This window comes from Homarus americanus, unplaced genomic scaffold, assembly GCF_018991925.1.
Source record: "Homarus americanus isolate GMGI-L3 unplaced genomic scaffold, GMGI_Hamer_2.0 scaffold40856, whole genome shotgun sequence".
NCBI classification, from domain to species: domain Eukaryota; kingdom Metazoa; phylum Arthropoda; class Malacostraca; order Decapoda; family Nephropidae; genus Homarus; species Homarus americanus.
The window spans coordinates 4,764,804-4,778,639 of NW_024734615.1; the positions used below are offsets into that span (position 1 = coordinate 4,764,804).

Here is a 13,836-nt window from a genome sequence, read left to right on the forward strand (position 1 = left end):
TGCCGCGGCTAGGTCAAGCGTCGTCTTTCCTCCCTCCCTCCCTCCCCCGGGTGGACACGTCATAATACTTTAAGCCAATTACAGCTAGCAGCAGAGGGGGGTAGGGATGCATGGCCAATCACAGGACTGATACGTCATATGACGTCAGTGATAACGCAACAAAGACACACACTGCGCAATCTTACCGCGCCGCTTGCCCAAGCGGAGGGAGGAGGAGGGAGAGGCAGGCAGGCAGGCAGGCAGGCAGGCAGGCAGGCGGGCGGGTGGCGCGAATCTAAAAATAGCGTCGCGCCGGACACTCTCCGCGTAATGGGGTTCACGTACCGCGTAATGTGAGCACGTGAGGTTCTGACAAGGCACCGCGTTAACGTGGAAACGCGGAATGCGGGACCGCGTAAAGTGAGGGTTAACTGTACATCAGTTTGTCCAGAACACCAATTAACAAATGCAATAAAACACACTAATACAAAGGTTAGACCTTTTATGAATTCTTTCACTTATGGTAACATTTCAGGAACTGCTGTATGTAAATTATATGCAAAGATTATAAATCAAGTAATCCTGCTTTTTAGACCTGCTAAAACTACTAATCCAATCCTATGATATAAATAAATGTTACAGTGCTACTTTTACTCTCTCAGCAAGGCACACGTCGATAATGAATACAGGTATGCGTATTTATTTGTCCAGCTGTATTCTAAATGAAATACCAGATTGGAACCATTAAGTTGCTAGTTATATATTAAGCCAAAGAAATTTGAAGATAAAGAAAGTAAAGGTTTCCAGCAATATTGATAATTACACAAATTATAATGCATCATGACATTAACAGCTGAAATTTTCTAACAACAGGTATGACCGTGAGCATATTTACGAGGACGTTCGTGGCAGATGCAGCACCTGTAATGTGTGGGGCTATATGTCTGTCCATGGTGTGGGGAGCTTGGTCCAAATCGACGGGAGATTTACAGCGCAGAAGTATGTGGACATCTTGGAGAATTTTTTCTTGCCCTCTCGGTTGGAAATTAATTTCCCTTCCCTCCAGGACCTATTGTTTTCGTTCATGACCGGTGCCCCATACACACGGCTAGAGTTGTCCAGCAGTGGTCTGCTGACCTTGAGAATTTGCAGCTGCTGGAATGGCCTAGTCGGTGGGCTGACATGAACCCTTTCGAAAATATATGGGCGAATATTGTGAACACTTGGAAGCCTGTGAGGGAAAGAAAGTTCTGCAAAGCTGTTTGCCCACACCAAGGCAGAATGGGAGGTATTTAGGGCCAAACATGATATCCTCCGCAACCTTGTTAGGTCAATGCCCGAAAGACTTAATGCCATTATCAACAATGAAGGTGGGTGGACAGGATACTAAAGTGAAGAATTTACGTCAGTGAAAACGAGGATTTTCCAGAAGTCCAGTGCCTAATGCCGACAAACCAAGACAAGTCTGCTGGCATGGTGTTCCTCTGTCAATGATTTTTGATGCCCAAGTCCATCCTCATATCGTCACTTATTAGGACAGCCTTTGTGGAAACAAAAATCTAGCCACCTCTCCTGAGCTTCGCTTTCACTATGTCATCTCTCATACCTTTGAGTGAAAAAATTAAATAACATTTTGCATACAGTACTTTATTTTCTCATTAATAATAAGTGACTATTTTATTTTCCGTTACGATAGCAATCACTACTTGTTTCATTTCACGTAATAATACAGTGGGGTATGCTATAACAAACGGATCCTACTACGAATATTCCTATAACGAACGGTTTTACCTATAAAATTGAGAATGCTATAACGAAAGAAACTCCTACAACGAACATTTAAAAAAAAATTTTTTTTTTTTTTTTTTTACTAATTTATTGTTTTTTTATTACAAGTATTAATGATACTCTTTATTTCAGGGGTTTAGATGCATATTTATGCACTTTTTTACAATTTGTACAATTTTATATTATATTTTTCAGTGTTAAGTGGTTGTATTTGGGGGCCTGGAACGGATTAATCCTATAACGAACGAATGCTATAACGAACAAGGTTCTAGAACCAATTAGATTCGTTATAGCATACCCAACTGTACAACTTTCCATACTTTTTTATTGCAATACTTGTACAGTATTCCTATCCTCTAAAAATAAGTTTATTATAAGAATGGGTATTATAACTAAATATTTGGTCAACATCAACCATTGACTGGCACCTGTTCTCCCATGCTATTCTTACTAAGAATTGTTGCGGGAAGGTTAAGATCGAGTGTTTCTCTGGCCTCCAACTTTAGATTAAAAATGACCATTTACAGTGCAAGAAATCAAACATTGTAATACTACTGGAAAAAACATATTCCTAAATTTGATAATCCCTTCTACGTCCATTACTTTGTAATGTCTAAAATAAAATATGATTATACTATGCAACACGCAACACAAGGACCCCCCCCCCCGCACACACACACACTCTGTTGCCAGATCGTCAGCTGATTCTACCTCTTTGGTTGTCTGGCTGGGTGTTCAACATGGAAGAGTCCGCGACTGAACTTGGGGGTGGAGCAGTGTACAGGTACCTGTACAGTTTATATTTCAAAATAAATTAGATCTTTTAACTTTTATTCTCAAAATTTGATACATTTTAAAACTTTACAAACTATATTTCTGAACACACTGCTTCATATTCTTGGGTGTCAAATTAATCATTTACCATACAGAGCTTACCTTCTGAAAAGGAAGAATATAAAAGAGTCCTGAAGCATCTCGACAATCCTCTACTTGATCACCAACAAAGGGACGTCGCCGCTCACTCTTAGCCTTCATTATGGCATTGGGCATTATTCTAATGAAGGAAGAAGAAATAGAACACTTAAAATTCTTCAATTCATCATTCTCAATACATGTATTACTATATTTTACTCGCCAGGCCAACAAACAGGCAATTAAAACATCTAATAATTACTTAATAAGTAATATTAGGAGGACAAGTAGCTACCTGGCATTTAATTGCAATTGTCGACACCCCCGCCCTTAGGCATTAACATACCTAGGTTAAAGCTAAGCGTCGCATTCTGGGTCATATCACAAAAACTGGTTTTTAGAAAAAAAATGGCTTTTTCTTAGCCTTTTCCCACTTCATGCAGGGTAGCTAGAATCATAAGCAATTACAGTAAAGTACTGTACTGTACTGTACTTATACATACAGTATACTCCCATCATCATCCATACTGTAGCTACTGTAGGTGAAAATATACCAGTCCAAAATATATTAATATGTATTGTTGTTCTACAGTATTACTGTAGCTACTTGTCACATTTATTGGTAATATTTATTCATCTATTTTATAAATTTATGTTTACTGTAATGTATTTGATTAGTCACCTCAACATAATGTACAGTGAGGATCCTAATGGAAATTAACTTTTAAAGGCTTTTTGGGGGCACTCTTTTCTTGAATCGGCTTATGTTTACCAGTGTTTGTATCCCTGCACATACAGTACAGTACAGTATACCATACATGCTGAACCAAATTGAACTTGTAGGAAAAAAATTCTGAATAAATATCCATTTATCAGTCTACCTACATTTAATCTAATGAATACAACACAGATATGGGAGACGCAAGGAAATAAAGGAACATGGTGGTACAGCGTGAGAAGGGTGTTATCCAGTGTGACCCTCACTACCAAACACCACAGGTTTTCCGGTCCCCGGTTTCCTCCTGTACTAACACTAGATAGAGCACCCAAATGGTCAATAAGCTGATAAGTGGCGAATATGATAAAAAAATAAATAAATAAATAAAATAAAGTTAATTCTTAAATAACCATGTAAAGCTTGCACACATTGTTTATGACCACCCTTTAGGTTACTAACTACACAATTGGTGAAATCATTTGTAGCCTCTAACACAATTACTGATTAGTGTTCCGAGTGAAAAATAATTAAAATTTGACAAAATAATATTAGGCAAATTGCAAATCCTTATCAATTTATGGAATTTTCTTGAGGTCAGAAAGTATTTTTCTTCTATACAGTGATCCCTCGGTTAACGAACGCCTCGGTTAACAAAATTTCGATTAACGAATTACCTTCCATAAGATTCTTCACTCCGGTTAACGAATTCCTTACGAATTTTCCCCAACATGTTTTCGCCTGCTTTCGGCTGCTCACCAGCTGTAGTATTAGTCAGCCAATACAGTAATCGGTTCTAGGGCTTAAACTCGTTACCATTTTAGTAAATATCAAGAAGGTTGTACTATTCAATAATTTTAAAAGTTTTATATTAAATCTTTTAGTCATTTTAACAATTATTGAACATAATTGAAGTACAGGAAACTAGTTTTTCGCGTGCCAAACAGCCACTCAACACACCAAGCTTGGCGTCAGTTTGTGTATCGGTTCAGTGGAAGGACATCTTGTTTGAGAATCTCTTCAACATACTCTTTTTTCTGTTTTTACAGTCAAATTATTGGTCATTTTGAAATATATTTTACATATTGATAATATATAGCGCAGTGCAGTGTTTATTTCAAGAAAATATTCTTTATTTACAGCAATAAAACTTAAAATTTCAGTGTTGAAATCGAATCCAGCATGGCTCCAAAGAAATCGAGAAAAGTTATTTCAATCCAGGTAAAACAGGAAATAAAGAAGAAACATGAACAGGGCATTATAACAAATGTGCTTAGTAAAGACTATGGCATGTCGGCATCAACTGTGTCGACAATTCTTGCACAGAAAGACAAGTTCAAAGAAGTGAAAGTGAGAGACAAATCTACCAGACTGTTTAAAGGTAGATCATTGATATCAGAAACAGAGAGGTTACCTCTCATTTGGATCAGGGAAAAGCAAATGAAAGGTGATTCAGTTTCTAAAGAATTTATTTGTGAAAGAGCCAGGGAGATTTACGAACATTTAAAGGAAGATCAACCTGGTTCTTCTGGCAGAGTTTGAACATTTTCGGGCAAGCAAGGGCTGGTTTGAAAAATTTAAGAAAAGAAGTGACATTTTCAGTGTTGTTAGGCATGGTGAGGCTGCAAGTACAGATAAAGAAGGAGCAGCAAAGTTTGTAGTGGCCTTTAAGAAACTGGTGGATGAAGAAAATTATCTTCCACAGCAAGTGTTCAATGTGGACGAAACTGGGCTGTTCTGGAAGAAAATGCCCAAAAGGACATTCATCACCAGAGATGAAGCCTCTTTACCTGGGCATAAACCCATGAAGGACCGACTCACTCTTTTGCTTGGTGCCAATGCTTCAGGGGATTTCCGACTGAAGCCTATGCTTGTCTACCACTCTGAGAACCCCAGGGTGTTCAAACAACAAAAAGTGGTAAGAGGAAAGCTTGGAGTTTATTGGAAGTCCAACCGTAAGGCATGGGTGACAAGACAGCTCCTCTTTAATGAATGGGCTGTTGAGGTGTTTTGCCCTTCTGACAAGAGCTACCTAACCACCAATAAACTCCCTTTAAAGGCTCTTCTCCTCATGGATAATGCTCCTGGTCATGACCCTAAACTTGCCAGAACTTTGGAGTATCAATTTGACTTTGTGAAAATGTTGTTTTTGCCTCCCAACACTACATCAATCATACAGCCATTGGACCAGAATGTGATCAGCAACTTCAAGAAGTTGTACATGAAGAAAATGTTTAGGAGGTGTCATCAGGCAACTTCCACTGATCCTGAACTAACACTGGCACAGTTCTGGAAGACACAATTTAACATCCTGGAGGCTGTAATATTGATTGTGTCATCATGGCGAGAAGTCTCCATTAGATCCCTCAATTCTGCATGGAAAACACTGTGGCCATCAGCAGTTCATGATTTTGAGGGATTTGAAGAAGAAGCAGAGTTGGACAAGGAGATTGTGTCCATTGGTCAGTCATTGGGCCTCGAAGTGGAGGAGGTTGATGTGGAAGAGCTTGTGATGTCTCATGAGCAGGAACTTACTCCTGATGACTTGCAGCAACTGGATGAGATGTTAGAGGCTGACAGTGGTGAGGAGGAAAGGGAAAGTGATGACCATATGTCTACTTCAGAATTGTAAGATGTTGCTCATTACTGGGATAAGTTCAGGAAACTGGCTTCAAGGCACCCAGATGTGGAAACAACAGAACCTATTTTGTGTAATGTTGAGGACAGAGTGGTCCCCTTCTTCAAACATCAGTTAATGATGAGGAGGAGAAATGCCCCACAACCAAAAATTGACAGTTTCTTTACTAAAAGGCATCGGGAAACAGATGCTACCCCTCAGCCTTCCACTTCAAGAATGAGAGAGAATGTTCTTGCTGGAGAATCTGTCAGTCCAGAGGTTCCTGACATTTTCATGGAAGGTGACTCACCTTCCAAGAAGTGGTAAAATGCTTCTCCTCCACCCCCACTTCCTTCTCCTCCTCCACCTTCCACTTCAAATTCACATCATCATCATCCAGGAGCCTTCTACATACACACCTCAAAGTAAGTGTACTTTACTGCATTTTTTTTTACTTTAGGTAATTTTCGGTGAGCTGGAACCAATTAACCAAAAACCCATTGAAACAATGGTTTCGGTTAACGAAATTATCGGTTAACGAACAACCTTCTGGAACGAATTGTGTTCGTTAACCGAGGGACCACTGTATACGTACAGTACTGTATACTGTATTAAATTTTCTTAAGTTACTGGATAATGTGTGATACTGTTCCAGCATATTACCAAGAGTGGAATAATATATCTAGCCATAGTAATTTTTGTAACAGTCAAATACAATAACTCTAAAATTAAAATAAAACAATAAATAGCTAATGAAGCTACAGTAAGTAAAGATGGTGATTTTCCATATTACCCTGTGCGGTATTGACCTATAAACATTGTACATTATTGTAGAAATGATTCACCGTTAGTCTGAGCACAATATAACACTTTCCACATGTAGTAAATAATTTACATATTTATTTTTCCAGATTTAGCATTATTGATGGTACAGTAATTTATGAGAACACCGCTACCACCAGAAGGAGTTGTTCGATTTCATTCATTTTCCATATACAGTCAGCCTTTAACATACGCGTGGGTTAGGTAACAGAGATACCCATGAATGTTAAAAATCTGTGTACTATTGCTGCTCCCCCCTAAAAAAACCCTGGCCCCCCATGTCCTTATTTACCATATATACCTGTGTGTAGTTCGAGTTTTTAAGACCAGATTATTTGGCAAAAAGTTGGGGGTCGACCTCTAAACGGGTAATAGTTTTGTTAGGTTGAAAAATATTTACCAGTAACTACCAGTAAACAATGGAAACGATGCACCAACGCACCACCAGCTGTGAGTGTCGGTACAGTTGCCAGGGCAGATCTCTTGCATCATCATAGCAAGCCCAAAGTAGCCAAATGCATGATATGGTAGCACAGGACGATGTAAAACATAAAGTATTCATTTTTTAAAGTTTATTTATAGATACTGTACATAAATTTTTGTTCATTACATTTGAAACATCAATCTTTGTTAATTAAATTTGAAACAAAAGAAAACTACGATGCCGTATTTTCATTAAAATATTATATCACAAGTATATTTTACCTTAACTGTGACTGAATGAATATATTCTCAGAAATAAATATGGAAATGTAATATTTTGGCTGAAATGACGTACGTATTACAGTGGAAAGTGGGATAAAATCATGATGAAAACAATGACTTTCACTTTCTTTCGTTGTTCAAAAGATTTTACCGTAATCGCTTTTCGAATGGTTTTCAGTTAAAAAACTGTTGTACTGTATTACAATAATATTCTATCCTATCATTAGCCTCATAATCCCACAACTGAAAACCATTTGAGAAGCGATTACGGTAACATCTTTTGAACGAAAGAAAGCGAAAGTCATTGCTTTCGTCACAATTTTATCCCACTTTCCACTGTAATACGTACGTCATTTCAGCAAAAATATTACATGTCCATATTCTCAGAAATAAATATTAGTTTTGTTGAAACGTAATGTACAGTATTTAATATAAAAATGCAAAAAGAGCTAAAAAACAATTAATACTGTACACCCGTAATGTACTGGCTGGCATCTCCACTCGTCACCACTCCTCCCCGCTCTATCCCTACGCCTCCTCCATGTCACTACCGTTGTATTACAATAATATTCTATCCTAATTCACTTGAATAAATACTATGATACCATGTTTCTGAATATTTTCATTAAAATCCATCAAAATCATTTTCCTTGTCATCGTTTTCAGCACCAAACAGCTCCTCCCAGTCTTCTCCTTGAACAGGGCTAGAGGGTACGTGTTTTTCGAATCGTTTTCAGTTAAAAAATTACATCACATGTATATTTTAACTAAACTGCGCCTGAATGAATATATTCACAGAAATAAATAGTAGTTTTGCTGAAACGTGATGTATTTCAATGTAAAATAGGATAAAATACATGACGCAAAAAAAAGACTTTACCTAACCTTCCGATGTTCAAGAGATGTTACTCGTTTTTTTAATAGTTTTCGGTTAAAATACTGTTATATTACAAGGATAGTCTATTCATACTGTGCTTGATATACTACATTCACGGAAATGTAATGTTTTTGCTGAAATGACGTACGTATTACAGTGGAAAGTGGGATAAAATCGTGAGGAAAGCAATGACTTTCGCGTTCTTTCGTTCAAAAGATGTTACCGTAATAGCTTTTTGAATGGTTTTCAGTTAAAAAAACTGTTGCATCACAAGTGAATTAGGATAGAATATTATTGTAATACAACAGTTTTTAACTGAAAACCATTCGAAAAGCGATTACGGTAACATCTTTTGAACGAAAGAACGCGAAAGTCATTGCTTTCGTCACTTTCCACTGTAATACGTACGACATTTCAGCAAAAATATTACATTTCCATATTCTCAGAAATAAATAGTAGTTTTGCTGAAACGTAATGTATTTCAATGTAAATTACGATAAACTACATGAAAACAAAAGACTTTACCTAACCTTCTGATGTTCAAGATATGTTACTCTTTTTTTAATAGTTTTCGGTTAAAATACTGTGGTATTAGTGATATTCTATTCATACTACGCTTGATATAATACATTCACGGCAATGTAATATTTTTGCAACTACAATGCTGATGTCAACACAAGCGTGGTTACAGCGAGACTGACTGAGTGAGGGAGAGCTATGCGTGTGTGTGTGTGTGTGTGTGCGAGGTTGCAGGAGCGGGCGGTGTCCCGTGTTCGGTGCCGTTCGCGAGTTGAATGGCGCGCGATTTGAATGTACTTCAATTACTTCAATGTACAGAATATTCCTCCGGCTGGGCAATCCGCGTATTTGCAAATCCGTGTAAGCTAAACCCGCGTGTGTTAAGGGCTGACTGTACTGTACTGTATAGATGTTCTCATTATCATATTAAATATTTTAAAAGAGCCAACAACTTTTTATTTTAAATATTAGTATTTTTTTTCTCTATCTACGACATAAATTACCTGTAGTGGGCAGGGCATGAAGGATGATGGAAATTGCTGGGTAAAACATGGTCAAAATCTAATCATAGGACACAAAAATTATGTCTTTATATGCCGAGTCACTGCATCCTGTTTGTTTATTTAAACATAAAATGTCAAATTACACCATGACGCTTCAACAAAGTTGCTTTCATTGGTACCAGTTATCAAAATAAGTCCAGTATAGTACAGTACTTTATATTCAATTGGTGCACAGCACTTATGGGAATGAGAGATTTCCTGGTAACAAGACGACTCTCTCAAAGCCGGAAAAATATCCCTCATCCCCGGAATTTTCTGGGTAACGGAAAAATTTTCTCAGAAGTTCCAGAAATTGCCCATACATCATCTCTCGAACCCGGAAAAATATCCCCCATCCCCAGAACTTTCTGGATACGGGAATATTTTTCTCGGAATTTCCGGAAAATGCGCCAGATTTTCATTTCTCATACCCGGAATTTTCTGGGTATCGGGAAAATTTTCTCGTAATTTTCTGGTTAGGTTAGGTTAGGTTTTTCAATGATAGACCCATTTGTTTTTTCAAAATCTCAGCAAATGCTTATTTCTGATGGCAATGAAGGTCGTATTTGTATTAACATGATGATTTACACTGCAAAACACATTTTCAAAAGTCAATTAGGTGGTCGCAGCTACTAAATATTTACCTTAGAATCGTTTAAACTATGTGAAAAACGCATAATGTATTGAAAAATCGGGTGAATTTATAATTTTACACCGGTCTTTCTTTCGCTGTTATTAATATGTATTTTGTAATGTTTAGACACTTCTGAGACATTTTTCTTCTATGATATTTCCACCGGAAATTAAGGATAACCGAGATATTAATTTTTCAAGATTATTACAATCGCTCATTGACGTGTCTCCATGTCTTGTTTACGTCTGGCGGCGAAGGTGTGACACCCGCTCATGCATCGCTCCAGACCTCCGTGTTTGCTAATTAAGCATTTACAGTGCATGTGGCTAAAGCAATAGGAGCATTTTTATTGGGCAAGATTTTTTTGTTTTAGCCAATGAACAATGAGTGGGCGGGTCGAGAGCGGAGATTTGAGTTGGAAGAGCTGTGCCGACATTGTGAGAATGATTATTTTGCGCCAATTGCAGAGTTACACCAGAAAAATAGTAAGGGAATTTCTTTTCTTTTTTTTAGAAAACGCGGTGTATTACCGAATATAGTTCTTTGTCCAAAGTGTAATAACCAGTGTACACTGCGTGAAGAACAGCATATTTGGCTGTCACAATAGTTTTAAAGATTAAGGTAAGACATGGGGGCATGAAGCATGCGGGGTTCGGTCAGGTTTTGTTGGTTGGTTAGTATTTTATTTACATATTTGATTTATTCGAAAAAGAAAATCCAACTGTTCCCGTTATGATTGTTGGGTGGTGGTGGGGGAGGAGGGTATTTAAAAAAAGGTGATTTCCGGAGGAAATGGATATCAAATTCGTTCAAAACTCATCAAAACCATAGGAAAAACCTATTTTTAATATAAAAATAAGGACTATAAATTGACCAAAAATCGTAATCAGGCTGCTATCATAAATTCACTGAAAAGTTTCTAAGAATTTTTCAAACTACTGATTACAACTACACAGTTCACAAGATTGGTTTAGTGGCAACAAATGGAATATTACCATAATTTGTTAATTTTTACTATTTGAACTTTACCTTGGTTCATTTTGGTTTGAGAAGCCTCCTTTTATAGTATAAGCCCCATTGTCAAGGATAAACACGTTTGCCATATTAGAGGACCTCCAGTAGACTCCGTGGCAGGCGGCGGGGTGTGTGTACTGCTCCTCGCCCCGCAAGGTACACCGCTCGCTGTCAGTGTGTAATGTACCTTATGAGGGGAGGCAATAGAGGTGACAGAGCTAAACTCTCTTTTTATAAGTGAAACAGTTAAATAAACTATTTATTTATATATTATTGTTATATAATTTATATTATAATGAGAATTAATTTTTAAATAATTATTTGTATACTATTTTTATTTTAAAGGTAAGATAACGTTGTAAAGGAAGATCAGGTGAGAAGATGTTGTTGTGGTCGAGAGTTAGTGAACAGATGTCAACAAACAGTGGCCGTCCACCAGAGGCCCGAGCTATAGGGGGACACTTAGAAGGTTGTTATCAGGACACGAGAGACATCTGTAAGTAAAATAAACCTAAAATATAAGAGTAGGCATTTAGTAATTAGTTTAGGCGACTAGGCAATGGGAGACCCAGATTTGGGAGGAAGGGGGACAGGACACTGATGATCCCTGGCACGGGTTCAACATGTATGCAGCCTAACAACGACTCACAGACATTGGAAGTAGTACACATAATTAATTTTATGAACTTAAGGAACTTAAATGGTAATAGAAAGTATAGTAACTATCGGGGGTAGAAAGTCACATACTCCCGGCCGCCAGAGGCGACCAAAATATCAGAAGGGCGAGTAGATCTTAGAAATTGACTGGATTTTAATCGCCTGTCAGGCAACTAGTATGTTAGACTCATCGTGTCTTGTAGCTATCCAGTTGTTTTGACAAAAAGTGCTTTTAGTGCCCAGTTTATAAAAAGCATTGCAAGAGCAAACGTGTGTTGTACGTATAAACCCACGTACTTGGTCGTTGCACCCTGCTGCTCCCAGGGAGCCAGTGATCTCAGTGCAACTAATACTTCTGTACAGTATTGATGTGAGGCCAAAGCTTTTGTTCATAATGGTATGTAGTGCTATTTCTACAAAATGAGTAAGATATCACCTGTTTCAAAACTGTCCTGGCAGCAAATATATAAATCTTACAGAGAAAAGTGTGGCTCCTTTCTCCATTTAGTTGACCTTCTGCTGTCCATTCCAACTAGTTCTATTGATGCTCAACGTGGCTTCTGCCAGGTCAAGCTCATCAAGACAGACTGGTGCATTCGTCTCACCGATGACCACTTGACAGATCTCCTAGTGGTCCAGTTGCAGTCAGAATGTGTTAGTAACTTCAATCCACCGTGTTGATGGGTATAACCACACAGATGGCTGCAGCACAGAGGAAGTGCTGGACGATATCGAAGAATTGGACGTGGAGCATATACAGAAACTTACTTACCAAATCCAGTGAAGAAGAAAGTCCTCAGTTACTTGCAGTTACATATACATTCAGTTCAGGAGTTTTTTAAGAGGATGTAAAAAAAATGTATATAAATTTCAGTTGATATAATTTAAACAAAGAAACAGACTTTCCATATTATAATAATGTGTTGTACATGCCAGTGTTTGGAATTTGAATCTAATTTACCTTTTGCTATAAAGTTAAATATTGTCTAAGTAAACAATATTCTATGTAGGCCTACCCAGTATATGTCAACTATTGAAAGCAGATGTAAACAAGACTAAATGTAAAGTGTGTGGCCATATGTCTGGCCACACACTTGAGCACTACGTCCTCGACTGTGTGAAGATAGAACCTTTTAGGGACAGGTCCAAGCACACTGTGTGTGAAATGGCACAACACCTCATCTCTAATGGCAAGATAGCCGACATATTAAGATTGTATCCACAATGTGCTTGAATACTTCTCACGTAAATGTGAATAACAAAGTGTGCGGCCAGACATACTGCCTCACACGCCTGTACTCACGCATTTGTGAACAAGTTACCCTTTATGTATAGAACTAAACAAATAATGTAATTGAAATACTGTGTAACATTCAGTGCCATAATATCCTGACAACGGGGGTTAATTATTATGACCCATTGTAAACTCTACTCTGTAATCCTGTTGCGCTACCGCTCACAGGATGAGTGCGGGGTGCACAATAAAGTAGCCTCTGGAAGCGGCAAAATCAAAATCAATATTGAAATTTGATTTTTTTTTTCATGTCTCGTAAAATTTTGGAAGGGCTAATAAACTTTGAGAAGGGCTAGCAACTATTTGGTTCTATTAGCCTGGCTGGCTATCTAAAAAAAAGGGCGAATTTCTACCCCTGACTATACTAATGCTCTGGGATGGGGGCAAAAGGCATTCACTTGAGCAATATTGTGAGGTACGTAGCACGAGGTTGGCTAGAGGGTGTATTGAATAGTCAGTCAGCTGACTTCTGGAACACATAAACAAACATGATGGGTATTGGTAGTACAGCAGTAACGTGGGAAGTGGCTATATACAGTATAAGACCGTCCTGAAGTTAATTCTAAAAGGCTATATTCAGGACCATTTTTTATTTCAGGGAATCTCGCGAGATTTTGCGTAATTATGGAACTAGTCTTTGAAACATACTCATATGGGTAAAACTGCAGTTTTGGACAATGTGCCCTAGTATTTGAGCAATGTGTTTTTCCGATGGTTTAGACAATTTGAAGACACTTTTCTTCTATGATGTTTCCTTCACA

General features: G+C 37.8%; 2 protein-coding genes across 3 annotated transcripts in view; one reads left to right on the top strand and one right to left on the bottom strand.

The window, feature by feature from the left end:
- LOC121870385 (actin-related protein 6-like) overlaps window positions 1-11,295 on the bottom strand; it is a 31,043-nt gene extending 19,748 nt beyond the window's left edge. The window contains exons 1-2 of the mRNA XM_042372203.1: window positions 11,140-11,295; window positions 2,704-2,821 (exon numbers count right to left, since the gene is read on the bottom strand). Coding sequence (XP_042228137.1) covers window positions 2,704-2,821; window positions 11,140-11,213 — 192 coding nt within the window. The 5' untranslated portion in view covers window positions 11,214-11,295. The remainder of the gene's footprint in view (window positions 1-2,703; window positions 2,822-11,139) is intronic.
- A 203-nt stretch (window positions 11,296-11,498) lies between these two features.
- Window positions 11,499-13,836, top strand: part of LOC121870387 (DNA-directed RNA polymerase III subunit RPC6-like) — a 42,617-nt gene continuing 40,279 nt past the window's right edge. Inside the window, exon 1 of one of the 2 annotated variants that reach the window (XM_042372205.1) lies at window positions 11,499-11,620. The gene's annotated coding sequence lies outside the window, so the exon portion shown is untranslated. The remainder of the gene's footprint in view (window positions 11,621-13,836) is intronic. The other variant, XM_042372204.1, reaches the window with a different exon arrangement.